The following is a 20037-nucleotide window of genomic DNA, read 5'->3' on the forward strand; positions in this document are numbered from 1 at the left end:
GGAGGGACACAGCAGGCAGGGGCTCTTGCAGCGGGTGGGGGAGTGAGGAGGTGAGTGGCAGCAGGCTGGGGGACGAGGAGCGATGCAGTGGAGTGAGGAGGCGAACGATGATTGGGCAGGTGGGTCTCATGGCGGGTGGTGAAATGAGGTGAGTGTCAGCAGGCAGGGGATCAGGAGGGATACGGTGGAGTGAGCAAGCAGGGGGTGAGGAGAGATGTAGTGGGCAGGAGGGGTCTTGCAGAGGGTGGTGGAGTGGGGAGGTGAGCCGCGGTGGGTGGGGGGTATCATGGCGGGCAGGAGATGAGCAGGGACATGGTGTATGGTGGAGTGAGGAGGTGACTGGCTGCGGGTTGGGGGGTGAGGAGGCAAGAGGCAGCAGGTGGTGGGGATGAGGAGGGATTCAGAGAGTGGTGTGTGGGGAAGTTCGTGGGGGGAGGGTGTCTCGCAGCGGGTGGGGGAGTGAGGAGAGATGTAGCGGGCAGCAGCAGAGTGGCCGAACAGGGTGGAGTGTGGGTCGGGCCGCAGGCGGAAGAGGCGGGACAAGAAGATAGCCTCTCCCACAGGAAGCTTCACCTACTGCCCATGTATCTCACTCCAGTTAGTTTAAAGGAGGATTGCAGCTATGGGTTCTGGCTCAGGCTTTGCAAGGCTGTTTGGGTCTCCTCTCCCTCTCTCTAGATCCTACAGCATGGACTCACAAGCTAGTGAGTGCTGAGTTGGCAGTTATCATAGGTGCATGACCATGTGGAAAGGTTCTGCAAACCCAAGGCAACACAGGTGAAGCTGGGCTCATGCTTCCTTATTCAGTTTACACCTTGTAACATGTATAATAAATGTATGTTGTGCCATGGGGTGGTTATATTTAAGTAAATGTGTTAGGCTTTACATGTGGGTTTGCCTTGGGATAAACTAGCCCCTCATAAACGGTATTAAAATAACGGCTGTTCAACATTTATTGTAATAGGGCAGCAGGAGCAGCTGGGCCTGAATCGTATTTCATGGGCTTGCACACTTACCCCATCCTTTACATACTGGACACCACCCCTATGGTTCTCATAGAGCCACTGCCTTCCATCACAAGTCCCTCCTTTTTCTCTTCTGTACAGCATAGCCCTAAAGAACAGCACTAAAACAAGGGGATTCTGTGTTACACTCCCTAACGAGATTGCTTCCCCTCTCCATTTATCTATCTCCAAACTTAGATTCCCTTTAAGGCATTTCAAATGCTTTTGATTCTTCCCTCTGGACTTCTTACAAAGGACTTTTGACAGTATTGTTTTCCAACTCCAGTTTTCTCTTGCTAGGTGTTTTTCCAGGTAGCAGTAACTGCAGGGCATGAGGAATGCTATATCTCCTTGCCATGCTCCTCTCCACTGACTTGGATGCCGTTCTTGGCGTTTGTCCTCTCCAGAGCCAGCTTTATGTCCAGTTCTCTCAGCTGTTTCAGGAAGCCACGGTTTGGGAGGATGCATCGGTGCTGCAGCACTTGCTCAATAGCATCAACCACTGTCATATTCTTGTAAATCATCAGGTAAGCCAAGACCAAGGTGGCGGATCGGCTGCGTCCCATGGCACAATGAACCAAGATCTTGTCTGCATGAGTGAGGAGAGCAAATACAGAGAAGGCTTTCAGATTTACCAATAATAAACACTCCCCCTTCTCTAGGGCCTTCTGCCCAGAGATCTGAGTGCTTCACAGCCATGAGTACTCTGTACAGCCTCCCTGCAGGGCAGGTAAATACCATCCTCTTGTACAGGCAGGGACTCTGAAGCACAGAGAGATCAAGTGACTGGCCCATGGTCACCCAGTGAGTCCCATTGTAAAATCTGGATCTCCTAATGCTTTAACAACTGAAGGATTGCCAATTTACAGCCAGGCAGGATGGGCTGCAATGCGACAGTAGGTAGCCAGCAAAGCCAAGCTGCAGCCTCCCCTTTATTGGGCTCCCACAGATCCATGATTTACTGTGCTTCATTCAGTCTGCTGAATCAAGGAGTGTTTGCTCTCTGGGTCGGGAACAGAATTAGGAGGCGGGGGACCAGCGCCGGCGAGGTGCCGAGGAACCAGATACTCATTCCCTCCAGGAGGGTGAAAAGAATGTGTCCAGTTGCTCACTCCCAGTACTTAGTAATATAATACTTAGTCCTGCTATGAGTGCAGGGGACGGGACTAGATGACCTCTTGAGGCCCCTTCCAGTCCTTGGTTCTGTGAATACCAGGGGCCAGAGAGGAAGGATGACTCAGTAGTCAGTTGCCTGCTCTGCCTGAGACTTCCCGTGTGATCTTGGACGAATCACTTTATCCCCCTGTGTCTCATCTCGGGATGACAATTCCTTTCATCCCACCCTGTTTGTCTTGTCCGGTTAGATTTTAGCTCTTGGGATCAGGGCTGTCTCTTACTGCGTATAGGCAGCTCTAGCACAATGAGGTGTCAGTCTCTGCCAGAGCCTCTCGGCGCTGCTGTAAGGCACATGAATGAGAGTGGGATTCCCCCACTGGCAGTAGCCAGGGGCCGGAGGAGGAGAGTGAGTGATACTGGGCCCTTCCATGTGCTGCAGGAACTGATGGAAATGCTTCTGGGCTACAAGGCCCTGGGAGGAGAAAAGCTGGGGTGGAGTTTTACATCTTGGAAGGAAAAGGGTGATCCATTGAGGGTGCATCTACACCTTGTTTTAAAACCCCTGGCAGCAAGTCTCAGAGCCCGGGTCAAAAGACTCGGGCTTGTGTATGGCATGAGAGATCCTGCTCAGACTCTGAAACCTGGCGAGGAGGGTGGGTCTCAGAGCCTGAGCTCCAGCCCTAGCAGGAACGTCTACACTACTAGTTGCAGCACTGTAGTGTGAGCCCAAGTCCGTAGCCCTGCGCTCTGAGACTAGCTGCCATGGAGTTTTATGTTTTTTTTTTATCAGTGTATCCTGATAAAGGCAGCATCTGAAACTCTGTCTACTACAACTTCCTATGGTCAAATAACACCACAAACACCATTGCAAGGCCAGAGGCACTTTTACTTTGTCAACTACATCTGGCTACGACTCCTAGCAATTCACTCCTTGATGCTGGGAGTGAAGGGGATGATTTCCTGGCAGGAGCAGCACTGCTGTGTCATGGACACATCAAGAACTGCCAGCACAAGGGGATTAATGGTCACAGTTTGCATCCTAATCCCAGCAGATAGTTGTAGAGGCATCATGGCAGATTTCCAGCCTCACTGATAACAGAAAATGATAATCCCTTCTATCATTACTCTGAATATTTGAAACAGATGAAAACTCCCATTTGTTCAGCCCTTCACTCTTTGCTCGGGCCTCCGGTTTATAAATGGGCTGGGGCAGAATGGTGGAGTAAATGACTGACATGAGGGGAAGGCTGAGGGATCAAGGCTTTGCTTGGCTAGCTGGGAAAGAGAGAAGAACTTTCTGGGCATCGGTGGGAAGAGGAGAACCTGTATTTTTTGTCACATAAAGGAAGGAGAAAAGTGTGCATGTCTCTTTAGAAATGGCAAGGATGGGAGAACCTGTCTGCTGTGTGAACATTGAAGATCTCAGAGGACTTTCCAGAAAGAAGGGAATTTGCCCTGTCCTGCAGGGCCCAATTGTGCAGTGTGTGGGTCGGTGAAGTGATGCCTGCTTGTGTGTTGCTGTTCAAATGCTTTGGGGTGCTAATCTATCTTGCTAAGCTCCTTGTATGGCCGTAGTATCTGGATGCCTCACAATCTTACTTATCCTCCCAACCCCTCTGGGAGGTCAGGAAGTGCTATTATCCCCATCATACAGAGGGGGAGCCAGGGCAAAGAAAGACTAAGTGATTTGCCCAGGGTCACATGGCAAGTCTGTGGCAGAGCAAAGACTCAAACCTAGGTTTCCCAAGCTAGTGCCCTGGCCCCTGAACCATCCTTCCTCTACTACTTACTCCAAAGTGGGTTAGGAACCCGGAGGGCATTAACCAGACAAACATACTGGGTTATTATACTCCTAGGATGCCTGGAATTAAGTTAAGCATGTGAAAGAAGTGGCAGCTTGCTATGCTAGGTGGCTGGTCTTTATCAAACAGGGTAGTTATGTACTTGCTTATGTTATGTACTTGTATGTATGTATGTTTGTAAGTTATGTACTCTTGCGTAAGATTTTTTTAAGGCTGATCCCTTGCACTGATAGGAGTATGTGCTGCTTGGCTAACTGCCTCTTATCTCTTTACATGTCCTACTTCTGTAGCCCACTATCTGAATGGGGAAAATGCCCACTACAATACTTCTGAAACCACCGTATCAGCAAAAAAAAAGGCCCTAAATCTATTGCACGTGTATGTTTGACTGAATGCACTAAAATGACCATCCACATCTGGACAAGAAGGTGAGGCTTAATGGTGCCATACTTGGCTGTGGTATGAGTAACGTATTCAGAGCCCCTTGTTTCCCAACATGAGTTTCTTTGCATTCTTGTCCTCCTCTCTTCTCCAGGGCTACTACAGGCAATGGTCATCTTTACATCACTAGTGCATGTAAGAACAAAACACAACTCTCTGTCCTTGTTATTCAAACACCTTACCAATGCAGCAGCCAGAAGAACAGCTACATACAGAAGTGTCAGCATTACACATTTAGTTACTCTTGAATTCAGAAGTATTTTTAATAAGTGAATCACTCCATTCTCTGAGTCGGGCTTCTGTTTCATTGCTGCATCAATGCTTGGTTGAGCCTCAAGGCTTCACAGGTGTTTGATACAGCCTTGTAACCGGGAGCTTTGAAGCTTGAGCCTTGCAAAATGCTCTGAGTCTCTCCCCCATCATTTATCAGCACATGAGGATGTGCTAGACTTTCCAGGGCTTGTCTATATGGAGCAGCAATGTGTACGACAGGGCTTTGAGTTCTAAAGCGCACTAGCGTGCTGTGCACTAACAGGTCCATGTAGGACCTGCTTGTGCACTTTAATGCAGTGCTGTTGGAAACAGTCTTTCTCTCTTGACTTCTGTGTGTTTACCATGTCTTTCACGCTATGCTGCGGGAATGGGAAGAGAAGGCTGCAGGACGGAGAAATGAAGGCTATTAAGGGCTTGTCTGCAAAAACATTTTCTCCATGGGAACTTGGGGTGTGACTGTACCCCACACCAGCCTGCCGTGGACTAGGTTTCTGGGTGCACCTTGCTGGCACAAGTTCTTTAGAGTACTTTGAGCAAGTCCCATTTTAAAGAAGCTTGGAGCGAAGCATTCTAATGAACTCAACAGCAGGGAGCACGGAGTTAGTTATTCTGTGGCAGGGTAGTGTGAGCTAGATTCACACCCCACCTTGCCACAAACTACGTGTTTGTGTAGACAAGCTCCTGAGGCCTAAGTCCTTCTCTGGGAATGTGATTAGAAGTGAGGCTAGAGATCAGACACTTTCAGCCACCCAGAAAATCTAACTATTCCCCACCCTTTCCAGAAGCAGGACTTGGGTGGAGTCTTGTCAATTTTAAGTAGCTTCCTTCACCTATGGACCTCTCTTCCTTCTAAGAACATAAAATCTTAAAGCAGCACGAAATGCTAATGACACTTCAATTTTAAAATAGTGATGATTTATTGTCTTTCTGCCTTAACAAGGGGCAAATTCTGTAGCTGAGGACTGTACTTGTTGAAAGCTTAAGACCTGGCTGGTTATTGGGGGTATGCCAGGTAACCAGCAGCTGCTGATCTAAACAGCCAAGAACACAAGTTGACAAAAGGTTGGAAACTTGATATATGTGGCCCTCTGATATTAAAGGCTTTGTAGGTCAGCAGGAGGATCTTAAGTTTCTTTGCTGGCTTCTGGTAAAACACACCCTGTTGAGATTTTTTTTTTTTTTTTTTTAATAAGAACTGGAGTAAATGCTGAAAGACAGTGTGGGGTCGCGGCTGTGGTGCTTCACATCAGCTTAAACCCTTAGTTAGAACACTGCTGGAGGTCAGCAAATAATGAATTGTAGTAATCAAGCTGGGAAATTACAAAGGCTTTAACTAATGTTTCCAGATCTGTGCTGTCAAAGTGATTTCAGTCTCCTACGGCTTGGAAGATGACAAAAATAAATCCCTGTTACAGCTTGGAGATGATCTGATGGCAAAAGTACTAAAGTGCTTTTATATGTCTCTATAGCAAACCTAATGCTTTAGTGTAAGAAATGTTGAAGTGACAGCCTTGGAGACTGGAGTCCTACATTCGCAGGGTAAGTACAGCCTGGGCAGATGCCCTGCTAATAGGCCTCACAGCTTACTGGAAAGGGACCACTTCTAGGAATGGCAGATGAGCTCCATGGCCCATTGAGTTCACGACTTTCCTCCTGAGATTGTTTGCTTCATAGGATTGTACAATGAGCGCTGCTTGTGCTAGGGACACCTGTATGCTAGGGAGATCGCTGCTTAACAGTGGCCCATCGGAAGGTAATTTGGATTGCTATCAAATCCCATTGATTGGAATGGCTGACGTGGCTGTGAGATGACCTGAACCCCATAACAGCATTGACTTCCCTGAAATGACCAGCTTCATTATTAGCCATTGCTTGTTTGTCCTCTGCCGGTGGTCCTTGACTTTCTCTGCCTGTTTCACCCCTTGGGAGTTGGCTACTTCTGATGAATACTCATGTGCACTGAGATCAACTGTAGCAAACGAGGTCTTTCTGACCGTACTCTGCCCCCTCCTTACTTCTCTGATCTTGGAGTGCAGCTTCAATGAATTCAGCAGCTGAATAAAAGAACTGGCTGAGGTTGAAGGTGGTGAGATCATCTGCTTCTACCCCATGGTACTCAATGGCTATGTCACTGTAGTAGTCTGGTCCTGTGTCCACATTCCACCGGCCGTGGGCTGCATTGAGGATGTGGGTGAAGCCGGCTTTCTCAAGGCTGTAGCGATCTAATGCAGTTTTCCTGTTAAACAAATGTCACAGTCAGATGTGTAAATGGAGCTCTCTCATGCTGCATCCGCTCAGAAATATTTCTCTTATTTTGCAAGTCATAAACCACAACGACACTGATGATACTTCAAAGAAGCAGTCTGATCCCCTGCCTTTACACAGGTTTCAGAGTAGCAGCCATGTTAGTCTGTGTCCGCAAAAAGAAAAGGAGTACTTGTGGCATCTTAGAGACTAACCAATTTATTTGAGCATAAGCTTTCGTGAGCTACAGCTCACTTCATTGGATGCTCAGATAAATTGGTTAGTCTCTAAGGTGCCACAAGTACTCCTTTTCTTTTTGCCTTTACGCAATACCTTTCATCCCAGGATGTCACAAACAAACTGAGCTGCCTAGCAGCCATATGCTGTGAGCCGTTATTGGTTCTACCCATTTTACAGATGGGAAACTTGAGCTACAGAGAGGTTAAGTTGACTTGTCCAAGGTCACAAACTGAGTGAGCAGCAGAGCTAGAAATAGAATCCATGAATCCTTCCTCCCACTCCCTGGCTTTAACCATCTGACACATTCTCTCCCTTCATTTAATATTACAGGACTAATCAAAAAGTCAGTTACAAATGAGGATTAAATTCAGCTAAGGTTCACATGGCTCTTACTACCTCTGAAAGAAATGCAACCACTGAGATTTTTCCCTTCTACACTTAGAGGAAAAAACTTGTTCATGCTCATGTGTCCGAAGGGTCTAGAAGCCCTGTCAGCCTCCTCCTTGCTGCCATGTACTAACGGATCATGTTAAGGTGTCTCAAGACAAAAGCACTATACTCAGAGATCACATATCAGCCACTGATTTAGAGCTGTAACTGCTTTAGAGAAGTAAAAGGGGATAGTGCTACTCCCTGTCCTCTTCCTCCTCTGGAGTGAAGAGGAATTGGCTCCTGGGGTGAGGGGGAATCTATTGGGTGGGTGGGGGGAATGAAAATGAAAATATTCAAGCTTCTTAAAGTGGTCAGGAAGTGCAAAGCTAATGCTGCCCTTTCCATGCTCAGGCACCCGGATGTGCTAAGGACAGGAAAGTGGCAGTCCAACCTTCAGTAAACCTGTTGATAAGAACAGCCTATTGTTATTTATTATTATTAATGTGCCCTCATGCCTAGGAGCCCTAGTCATGGATCAGGGCCCCACTGTGCTAGGTGCTGTACAAACACCCAGCAAACAGATGAGCCCTGTAAGGATTGTAAGGACACAGTGTGGCTGTTCTTATGTTCTTAATATGAATCCTTTATCCTTTCTTCCTAACCCTGTTGGCCAGCAGATACAAAAAGGAAATTCTAAATGTACTCCGCTGTACCTGAGCACACACAAGTGTGGTTGAGAATTCCTTGAGGGATGCAGAAGAGCTGCTGCTGCTGTATCAAGGCACGTAGCTCTTGCTTCCACACAAGAGCATTGTTTAGCGGCTATGTCTAATAAGCTGTGTGTTTTATACAAGGTAAGACAGTGGGGTCAGTTTCTACTGTTGTGTTACCATGGGATCTTTGTTTTGGTGGGTTAGCACAATCTAGCAAAGTCCCCAGAACAATTACACAGCCACGAGCTCACTGAACAATAGAGACCCAGCATTGTTATTGGAGGAGAGCCCAGAGTCAGTGCAGCCCTCTGCTGCCCGTAGTGCTCAAACACACTTTCACCTACTCCCCTAGGCAGGAAGTATGCTCAACCCCTGAACTTCCTCTCAGAGCTACTTCCCGAGATGGCCGGGTCCTTCCTTTCTGGGAGGAGCCACAGAACTGGGTGAAGTTTTTCAGGTGAATTTTTTTGGGGAAAAATGCAGATTTGGGCTGACTGAAACATTTTGTGGCTTTGTGTAGAATATGTCAAACTGATTCAGCGGAAAATAAAAACTAAAAATAATTCCAAACAAATCTGAACATTTCATTTCTATACTAACTGTTCCACGTTTTTTTGATTCAAAATGACTTTCAAAATTTACTTCAGTTTTATTTTTATAAATTTAAAAACATTTAAAACACTCAGAATCAAAATATTTCAGCAGATGTTGAACAAAATGTTTCATTTGACCCAAATCAGTGTTTTTTCTGACTACTTGATTTGCTGAAAATTTCAAAAATGATTTGTTTTTGGATGAACCCAAGATGGTAATTTTTTTTTCAGAATTGCCAGTGGACTGAGAAATCAGTTATGCATACAACTTTAGAGCCCCCCTCGTTAGGGGCTGCATGTAGATGTGCCCCACATACAGTCCTAGCAAGCACAGAGTAACTCTGTTACAATACTATCAAAAAGATTGATGCTTTAAAAACAGATGAAATAATTTCCTGGGGAGAAGGTCAGGGCAGGTGACGTACCCTACTCTGTTGAATCTGCCATGCTTGAGGTGAAACACGGATTCTGCTTTCAGGTTGGGTTTTGTGGTGGTTCCCCCCTGCAACCCTTATGGGGAAAAAAATCTGTTTTCCATTCTTCAGACTTGGCCCAACAAATATGGAAAAATGATGCTTTCAGTTCATAGATCTGTGCTCAGTTAGAAGTCCTGCAAGTGGAATCCTTGCTTAATAGCAAGTAGGGCCATATTGTAGTCAGGGTCAATGGGAAAATAAAGATTAACTGTCCATGAAAAGTAAGTTCAAATTTGGATTCTGCAAATGCAGCTCAATCGAATAAATAGCAGTTGAATTAAACAATGTACATTGTTGCTGTTCTAAACAGAGACAATGCCAAACAATAGGTCACATGCAGGGGTGAAAGTAAAATGCAGCTCTTACCGGGTATGGGGCCGCTCTGGCCCCCCCAGAAGGGGCAGGGCCTCGGGCAGAAGGGGCAGGACTGGGGGTCAGCGTATCCCAGCCCATCCATCTGCGCTCCCTGGCCCGCACTGCCCTTTTCAATCGCGGCCCTGGGGCAGCTACTTCTTTTGTGTCTCTCCCCCACCCCCGTCAGCAGTCAGGGGGGTGGGCAAAAGTGGCAGCGATGTTAAAGCTTTTTGCGCCCCCCATCGGCGGCCCTGCCGGGTCGTCGCTGCTCCTTTTGTGCCCCCCCCCACCCTCCCTCCCATTGGCGGCCCTGTTGGTAGGGACCCGGCAGAGCCGCCGATCAGGGGCGCAAAAGGGGAGCGATGTTAAAGTCACCCCTGCATTTGACACTGCAACATTCATCTGGGATGTAATTTCCCTGTTTCCTTGACTGGGTTCTCAGGAGAGCGTCAGAAATTAATGCCTTAAATGCAAATTAGACAAGGTGGGTGAGGTAATATCTTTCAGAGGACCAACTTGTGCTGGTGAGAGAGGCAGGCTTTTGAGCTAAAAGGACCTGAAGAAGAGATCTATGTAGCTCAAAAGCTTTTGCAACTCCTATCCTGGGACCACCACAGCTACAACAACACTGCAACCAACTTAGACGGAGACCCTATACCAAGAGAGAGCTTTGATTATAACGTGTTGCATGGTTCTGAGATCTCGCATTTATGCGTTCAGTGGCTGTAATGTTTAGTGAGCACACAGGAGTCTCATTTGTCAGAGAGAAGGCACAGTGCTTTTTTATTAACTGCATCAGCGCTCAGCTAAGTCAGAGTCTGCTCAGGCTTTGAAAAACATTTAGTGTGTTCTGGGCAAACCCAAGGGTTACCGCAGGGTTTACCATAGTCACTCCCATATTAGCATGGTATTTTTGTATCTGCATAGTCACTTCCATGCTACCTCTCCTTACAGTACCCAAATGAAACCTCCCAGGGCTCTTTAGGTTTAGGGACATGGGGGGGGGGTCTATGCTATTAGAGCAGCCCACTGGTATACTGACTGCAGTATCCTGGCAACAGACTATACCTGAAGTTTCAGTGGAAAACACTCCTTTTTGCCCCAGGCGTTGTGGGAAAGCGTATTTTGAGGCCGGGGGTAGAGGATGGAGTTCCTTCCTGATGCCTGCTCTTGACTATCTTATGTCCTGAAGTTTTAGTATAATTTTTCTTGATCAGTTTGGACTAACCCCTTATATTAGCAGAGGCATATTGGATATGTATTTATTCATGTAGTCATTCTGTCAGTTGGGATTGGATAAAGAGGAGTAACTGATCCGTCTTAAACCTTACAAATGCTTACAGTGTGATAAACAAAATCTGTTATCATTGTGAGTCCCTCTTCTGCTCTGAATTAATCATAGATATAAGATACAGAAGAGACATTCTGAGCTCTGTCTAGACCATCATCCTGCCAATGAAGGATTATTCTCTATCATGTTCTCTTTAGTGCTTCATGCAGGCTGATGTTAAATTGTCTGTCATCCTTGCCTTCCTCTTAGCTTAGCTTCTCAGGTCAACTGCTTCAAACTCTGCTGTATTGAGTGCTGTTCTGTGGACCTGTTCGAGTTCAGAACTGACCTTTTGCAGGCAAGATTACCACAGAAAAGGCCATTTATTCCCACTGGTGCCTGTCCCATAACCCATTGTTTAACATGGGCCCAGATCAAACCCTTCCTTCTTTAGCTGCTAAAACTAGAAAACTTTCAAACGTGAGTGCTCAGAGTTAAGCATTCAGATCCATTTTGGGGCATTAAGATGCCAGTTTAGCAAAGCACTTAAGAATGTGCTTAGGTTGCACTGACTTCAGTGAAATTTAAGCATACACTTTACTGAACTGGTGTCATAATAAATGCCCTGACTTTCAGTGGTGCTGCGCACCTGCAGAGCCAGTTGTGAGCTCTCTGCAGGTAAGACTATGTATTTAGATGCCTCAATATGAGTTTGGCTGCCTCCGTCTGAAAGGGTTGTTGTCATTTCTGTAGAAGGCTTACACCAGGAACTTTTCCTACGATTTCTAGTACATTGCGTATTCTGCGGGGCCAGGATTTTGTGCCTTTGTTCTGTACAGCATTGAGCACACTGTCTTTGTGAAAAATATAAAGGATTAAATCACTCCACAGCTGCTGCTTCCACCTCATACGCTGTTTTTTGCTTTCCTCTTTAGAGAGCTCCAGCAAGCTTAAATGGCGTGATTTCCCTTTCCAGTAACTAAGCTCTGTTAGGTCCTTAACAGGACTTCTTCCCTCTGCTAGCAAGAGGTTCTGTATTTATAACCTGCACCTATTGGCTTAAACTGAAGTTTTGCCATTCATAGTAACAAAGGATCAGGTCCTCAGACCAAGATTTTCAAAAGTGACCAGTGATTTTGAGTGCCCAACTTGAGATATTATAAAGAATTTTCAGAAAGTGCTGCAGATTAGCCCTTTGATAATCAGGCCTTGTAGGGTTGCCAATCCTCCAGGATTGCCCTGGAGTCTCCAGGAATTAAAGATCAATTTCTAACTAACGATTGTCATGTGATGAAACCTCCAGGAATACATCCAACCAAAATTGGCAACCCTAGACCCTTTTAAGGTGCTTCCAGTTGAATATCTAAATAATGGGCCTATCCTTCAAAATCCCTCAAACTTTCCTTTTCCATGTTACCTACAAAAAAAATCTTTACAACAGGTAGACAGATGGGGGCATGCAAGGAAACAATGAGACATTATTGCTCAGCATGATCGGCAGTGGTCTCAGCTTACCGGCAGCCTGTCTATCTGTGGTCTCTTTTCTTATACTTAGTTTCTAAGCTGTTTGGGGCAGAAACCATCCTTTTTCTCTTTATATAGCACCTAGTACAATAGGGTCCTGGTCAGTAACTGGGGCTCCTAGGTTCTACAAATAATAAATAAACGTAATAGGTTTTGGTCTTGCTTTAGTTGAAGTGACTTGATTGTCAATGATCTTGAGGTAACTAACATGATTGCAAATTCTGATGTAGAAGCTCATGCACGTTTCTGAATGCAAATATTGTTCCCGGCCGTAGCTCATACAACCATGACCAGAAACAAACCTTTGTGCAGTGCCAACACTAGAATTTACAAGCATCTCAATTAACTCAAGATAATTGGCAAACAGTTAGGTTGATTTACAGCACAACCCAAAACTTTGGTGTAGATGTACCGATAGAAGCACCCACAATCATGAGTCACTTGTGAAAATCTCAGTTCATAGTTTACCTCCTTTGTGCTTTAATATCATTAGAACTCTTGGGTATATCACAAGATGTATGTGTTTCCTTTTCTTCCATTTACTTCTTACACCACTACTGTGGTAATAGCATTTTAGATGAAAGCAAAGAGGATGTAAAATAAGAATACCTACCAGCAGCCAAATGCGTAAGACAGCTAGTGAGCTAGGGCCACACAAAGGCTGTTAGTGTGAATTATAAACCTTGTTCAAGGGTTTATAATTCAATCCTTAATTTGTTTTGAGCTAGCACATGACACAGATGTTCTCCCTCTTGCAATTAGCTCACCACCTGAGTTTAATAGTCCAGCTAAGAGTTTTCTGTCTTTCTCCCTCCCTACGTGATGCTATTGCCTTGTAAATGTGATAGATATTTCTATTTCTCTGGTAATAATTGAACATAAAACCACAATGCCAGGAAAAGTTCGCTCTAAATGCCCAGTGTAGGTGAAACTATCAGCATTTGACATCCTCCAGTTGCTTTCATTTTACTCTTCTGGGCCATCTGTGTTTTAGCGCTTGATTTCTTTTTACATGGCATAAGCCATTATGATCTTCAATGTCTGCCTTGAATGCACTTCAGAGCAGGGAAGGTGAAGTACTGTATTGGGAAATAATTAGGAAAATGACAGTACATCTCAATCTGGGAAGGGAGGCATGGAGGAAAGTTTGGGTCCCTGAGTAAAAACCCACCAGGCCTTTTAATAACAAGAGATATACTGGGTACAGTGGCCTTGATTCAGCAAAGCACTTAAGCACATGCTCAAAGTCAAGCATGTGCTTAAGTCCATCCTTATGCAGCAAAGCCTTTAAGCAGGGGCTCAACTCTTTACAAAACCAGGGCCTCTACAGTGGAACATGAGGCAGATGGACCCACCAGTGTGTTTGTAAAGTTCTGTGACGGGGGAGAGGAATACTTGAGATGGGAATGACCCTCATATGTGGGAAATAGAAGATGAAATCCCTTTTTACTTTAGATTATATGCACACCTCAGAACATGTTGCCTAGTACTGAGTTGAGGGGAAAAGGCCCAATCAAAAATATAACTAAGTGCAGCCATTTCCTTGAAGAATAGTACTTATTTCTTTAAGATTTATACAAGGACAAAAAGATGGTGCCCATCCAAGCCTGTGGTCTTCATTTAAAATGAAAGTTCATAGCAAAAGACCACTACTGCTACAAATTCTATTTCATCCCAGCAACAGTTAGCTAACCCTTATAGCAAAATAAAATGATACTGTCCTTCCCTTTCTATAGTTTACCCCAACCCACCATCGCCACCTCTCTCATTGGCACCTCTCTCATGAGCACCAATAACTCAGCCTTCATTCATGCTTTAGTCTCAGCCAGACACTGGGGGAGATGCTCAACCACGCCATCTGGTCAGAGGAGACAGAAACACAAGCTGGGTGTCATCCACATATTGAAGACATCACCACCCATGCTTCTCTGTTAACCCTCCCAATGGCCTCACACACATGTTAAATGGGGAGGGACAAGATGGAGCCCTGTGAAAACCTCTGAGTGCCCAGCAGGAAGCAAAGCAAAGCAAGTCTACCCTCTGAGATAGTTCAACAAGAAATGCATAGAGCAACACTATCTACTCCTCCTATAGCCCCCAGGTAAGTCAACAGAATTTCATAGTCAGTGCTATCTGACTCAGCGGCTGGTGTATCTAATATCATTATGGACACTCATCTTTTATGCAATACTTGAGGGAGATCATTGAGCAACACAAACAGCTGCTTTCTTAGTTTGTATCATACTCAAGTTAATACTTGGATTGACAAGGGTTAAGAAAATCTGAGGCATTGAGATATTGTGGAAGGAATTGTCTCTTCATAAATTTTCAAGTATTTTTAACCACCAAGGGAAGGCTAGGGGCAGGGCACTAATTTGCCAGATGTTCAGTGTCAAATGAGGAATTCCTGAATATAGACAGTTTCCTTAAGAGTGGTCTACAACCTGCCATTGCTAAGGCAGGTGTTGACAATCTCCACTAATACTGGGCCTAAAGTTTCCGCAACTTCCCCTGCATCTAGAGAAGCACTGCTGGCTGAAGCTTAAGTAGAGATAATGTAGCATTTGTCCCCAACAAGGCATTGCCTTGTCTTCACAGATGCATGAATCAGAGCAAATTTTTTTCCCTCTGCAAACTAGCTAGCAAGTTCTTCACAACCAGAGGAACTCATGAGTTGCTGAGTGGGAAAAGCCAGGATTTACTGAGCAATCCAGTCCCCAAAGCAAATCCGCTGACTGACGTTTTGTGGATGCTGTGATAGGCAAGGAACCTCCTCTTCACCTTCCCCACATCAAAAGCATAAGAGTTTTGGAAAATGTTTGACACAGACAATTAATTTTGGACTTTGACACTCTTCCTTATTGCTTCAACTGTTGCAAATCAGCTGCAGACCAAAATGATTTGTGAGGAGGACTGGCAGTGTAAACTGCCAATGCTGCTTGTATCTTGGCATTTAAAGCTAAAGTCCATACCATCGCTTTTTGTTCCTGAGAGATTTTTTTGTATGGAGTTACATATTTACCTTCCAGCTCATAAAGCCTCCACTAGGACTCGCAAATGACAATGCTAATATTACAGTGAAACCTTCCACCATGTCTCTTTCTTTTTAAAATAAAATGATCCCACACCCCTCTCCATTCTGTGTACATATTTCTACCTCCTGGGTCACTAACAATACACCTCGAATGTTTCTATTTTGATGTGATTAATAGCAGTGGATATCCTAAGAGTTCATATGTTCTAAACAGTGTGATGTAACTGTCCATTGCACTGAACCAATCCCCATCTGATTTCCTCTGAACTAATCCAAATGGCATTTCTCTTCAAATGTAGCCATTTTGACTGAGCCAAAGATATCACTTTGCCAGACAAAATCCTCCAGAAAGGGGAGGGAGTCAATCAATGGGTGGCTAAACACTCAGTGTGTACTTAATTAGCACAGTTCCCTATCTTCTAGATGATCTCTCTGTGTGTGCTACCTGCAAACTTAATTGCCTTAGTCAGTTCTCAAACCATACCCCTCGTAGCAAGCATGGTTGTCAGCTCTACCAGATTTGTCAGCTGAACTATAGAGAAGGCTTCCTTTCTACTGGAGTTTGGCTCTGCTTTGCAGCTGGAAGTTAGTCTTAAAATGCATTATGTAAGGAGGGCTCTCTTGATTAGTTTCTCTTTTTGGTAGAGAGAGGCCAATGAGACAGTGTTCAGATATAGATTAGGTTCTGGCTAGGATTCAGATTTGAGACCTAATCAGAGCTAGGGATGAGGTCAGATGAGGCCAAGCTTTTAGGAGACCACCATCATCTTTAGCTGAAATCTTGTGAATGGTATTCTGGTTCCAGAAAACGGCCTTTTTAAGTTTTGGATTTAACCCAGAATCACAGCCATCGTGATGGGTAATTTGGCAGCTACCATCTCTACTTTCTGGCTCTGCACTAGGAGCTGGGTTTCCCTCTGAGCATCAGTTTTGCTTGGTTGTACCCTATGGCTGGGGATCAGCCAGCCAGGCCACCTGAAGAAGACATCTGCCTCACATCAAACAGTGCACATCAAACAGTGTTAAAAGAAGGAAACGAAACAAAGCAGTTCCCTATCCTATTGAAGATGATCTACATGTTAGTAATCCTGGTCATGGATAAACCAAAAGCCTGTTTCTGTTCCTGTCACTGGGAGGCTCCTATTGTCTCCAGGGTCTGGTCTTAAAAGTCTTTAGAACTTGCCGGAGGAAAACTTCAACTGGAACTGAACACAGGATGTTAAATTTGAGGCTTTGATTATTCTGGGCCTGACGGGCCTCATGAGGATTTGATTGCCCCTGGGAAACAGCTGCAGCGGAGTCCTGTAACAAAAGGAATGAGTGGCCTCACAGGGCTCCATGATAGCCTGCGTTGCATTAGAATAATGCTGTGGTTATGTAGTCAGGATAATTAATTGGCATTTCCATAAGCAGTCACTGCTAACCTCGTAAATGCAGAAGGCAGGAATGAGGCCCAGATGTGGAGGCTCTGAAGATAAACTCTGTATGTGTGTGTACACTTGATTTGCAATGAGCATGCCACTAAATTCTTCTAAGGGCAACCCTTAATTTAGCCTGGTTGATAAGGATGCAAAATGAACGTGACATCTGTTGCCTTTTCCACAGTAGCTATTTGGTGCCCCGTGCTTCAACCAGGCCCTAAAAAGAGGCACACTGTTGAGTTGAGGGCGGAAGCTGTTGGTCACAAATAAGGTCATCTTGTCCCAAGGGGCTTATCTTGTGTTGCATGCTTAGGACATGAAAATAACTAAAAGAGAACATAAAGCTGGGTGAAGTGTCAAAGCAAACCAGTTCCACTCTAATAAAGAGGCACCCCTATTTTGACACTGAGAGCAGCACTGCCAAAGTGCCAGCATGTGGAGTTGTGTATACGTGGATTATTATGGCCCCATTATCCTGGACTTCATCTGCTTAGAATTAAATGCTTAACTACCACCTTGTCCCAGTAATGGGGCCAGAGTCTTTCCTGGTGACCAGTTCATCGTCCCAAATCCTTAGGGACTGGAGGCTGGGCCCTATGTGACCTGGAGCGCTAGCTAAAGAATTAATTTTTTGTGGGTCATCAGCCTAGTAAAGCTGGTCATCATCTGTTTCCATCCCTCCCTTATTTCTTTCCTATCCCCCTGATCCCCAGTCATCTCTCCTTCTCATTTGGCTTTCTTTCCCTGCCTCTAATAGGGTGGAGAAAATGTCTCATTGTGAAGCCCTGCTTCAGGGATGGGCTAGCAAGCTCTTTTGACCCGATGGCTTTTACCTGCAGTGCTACCGTCATGTGACCCTTTTCCACCTATTCTTAAAAGCTCGCCCCATTTTCTTAAGAGTTAGTGTGCTCTGCCCCCCAAAAGATACTTTCTCAACAGCCAACCCCAGCTAAGTGAACAACGTATCTCTGCATATTCTCATGGAAGGTAGTGGGGCTTCTCTTTTGTTTCCCTGATTAATTGCTCCAGTGGACAAGTGCTTTATTCTTAGCATTTGTCTTATAGACGTTCAAATTAGAGGTGTAACCAGGCAGAATTACAGAAACAACTGTCATTGGAAAAATAACGGTTGGTAGATGGTGGCCTGTGTCTAGGGTCCCTGAATGTTCAAAGCCTTGTTCTGATTGGCCACTTGGGCCTCTCTGCACCAGCTCAAAGATAAGTGGAGAATACTTCCACCTATTACGTTAAAAATAATTCCAATAATTTTAAACAAGGAAAGGGAAAGAAAATGCCAGGTGAATTTAACGGAGTCCATTCTGCTTTTGCTGAACCTTGGGTTAAAAAAGATCTAATAAGAAACAAATAATCGCTTCTTCCCACCCCCCTACCCCCACTTGTCCCTGAGCTTGTTGGCCAGACTATCACCACACTTGGAAAAAAAGATTTTTCTTCTGTAAAGTGTTAGCCCCTGGATGCTTATAGCCCAGATCTCTCATGTGGGTCTTTCTGTTGCCTCTGGTGCCACAGAATTAATTGGTCAACAATATTGGAACTATAATAACTTTTTTAAAAAGCTGTTTATCTTTCTACTTTTATAATCTGGCAGCAGATGAATTTTGGGACCTTTTAAAAATATTATGAATACTTTGGAGTCGGTGGGGTTGCAGATTGTGCCTTTTAGTAATGATGTAAAATAAACATCCCATTAGGGAAGGGAGTAGGGGGAAAATGGGAATTTGACCAATAGTGCCTAAGGGTTCAGAAAAATTCTCCTGCTCTGCAGACAGGTTTGATTGTCTGCGTATGGAGTTGGTTCTGTTTAACAGTATATTATAGCCACTTCCAGATTAATCCTGTGCTTTCACATTCATTTGCTAACAGCAGTGAGATGCGCCCTGCAGCAGAGAATGAGTTCAAAGTAGCCTAGCCCTATGAATAAGGACAAATTTGTTTAAAGCCTGGACCGTTTTAATGCACGAGAGCCCCCCTCTTCCTCCTTGACATACTCCCCCAGCCAAGCTCTGACTTACCAACACTGAAATGTTTCCAGCTTTTGGGAAGACTCTTCAATCACTTCCAACAATTCCATTTCAGGCTCACCCATGGTTCTGTGCACTCAACCTGTGCCCTTCACTCAACATGACCAGGGGACTGTCACTTGGTAATAAATTACAAATTACTCCTTGAAATTAACCATCTTAAAATAGTACATGACTATCCCCAAATGCTGCAGCCTGTCCTACTGTCACTACTACGCCATTACTGCAATCTTTGGTAAGAAGAGATGCCTACATGGCTATGAAAACCTTTTCTCTGGGCTGTGGTGCTTGAAAACTAGAAGGGGAAATCTTTGCTTTTGTGTATCCTGAGAAGAGCTGAGGCTTCCTTATTCCTATACTGAGCACTGGTTTGGGCTGCCAGCAATGGCTTGTGTGCTGGCTAACAGAGTGTGGGGATAGGAACCCCTGTGGCTCCATTGGTGGGTTGCATTTATCACTTACTCATCTCCTATGTAGAGATTAGGCCAGACTTCGTTGACATGAGTATACTTTGGGCTGCCTTTCCAGAAGAGCCGCTCCAGTTCAAATGTGCCGGGGGTATAGTAGTCTCCGTCAGGGTCCACTTTGATTGCTGTGTAGGCACTTCTCTTCATGATGTTCAAACTTGCTGAAGACATCTTGTCCCCAGGGGATTATATGGCCTTGTATACTTGGAATGACAGTAACTAAAATGCAATCATAAAAAGAATAGAAAGCTGGGAGAAGTGTCAAAGCCACTGGGTCCAGTCTGATTAAGCCCCTTCTCCCCCACCCCGCTCCTTTGTGACACTGAGAGCAACATAACCAGCGTGCCTGGATTTGGAGCTGTGTATAAATGGATAGACACCTCTCTGACAGATGCAGCCCCATGATTGGAATTTGTTTGTGCTGCTGGCTCTCTTGAGAGAGGAATTAGAAGTAGCTCATTGGATAAACTTGCTCGCAGTGAAGACAAATAAAGGGTGGGACTTTCCAAAGTGCTCAGCATTGGCCCAACTCTGCTCCCCTCGGTAGTTTGTGCCCAGGAAAGTCAAGGGTTACAGTTTAGCTGACCTCAAGTGTTTCTGAAAACCGCACCCTCAGGCCCCCAAAGATCCAGTTGAAGGGAATTTTCTCCA

At 45.1% G+C, this 20037-nt stretch overlaps 1 protein-coding gene across 1 annotated transcript; it reads right to left on the bottom strand.

Annotated features, from left to right (window-relative positions):
• Positions 1 to 1345: 1345 nt before the first annotated feature.
• On the bottom strand, positions 1346 to 19557 carry DUSP29 (dual specificity phosphatase 29). Its single transcript, XM_077822829.1, has 3 exons — positions 19382 to 19557; positions 6652 to 6872; positions 1346 to 1593 (listed from the first exon to the last, which is right to left on the bottom strand). The coding sequence occupies exons 1-3, from the start codon at positions 19555 to 19557 to the stop codon at positions 1346 to 1348; spliced, it is 645 nt and encodes a 214-aa protein (XP_077678955.1).
• Positions 19558 to 20037: the final 480 nt, after the last annotated feature.

The sequence above is a fragment of the Eretmochelys imbricata genome, chromosome 7 (genome assembly GCF_965152235.1).
Source record: "Eretmochelys imbricata isolate rEreImb1 chromosome 7, rEreImb1.hap1, whole genome shotgun sequence".
Lineage (NCBI taxonomy): Eukaryota > Metazoa > Chordata > Testudines > Cheloniidae > Eretmochelys > Eretmochelys imbricata.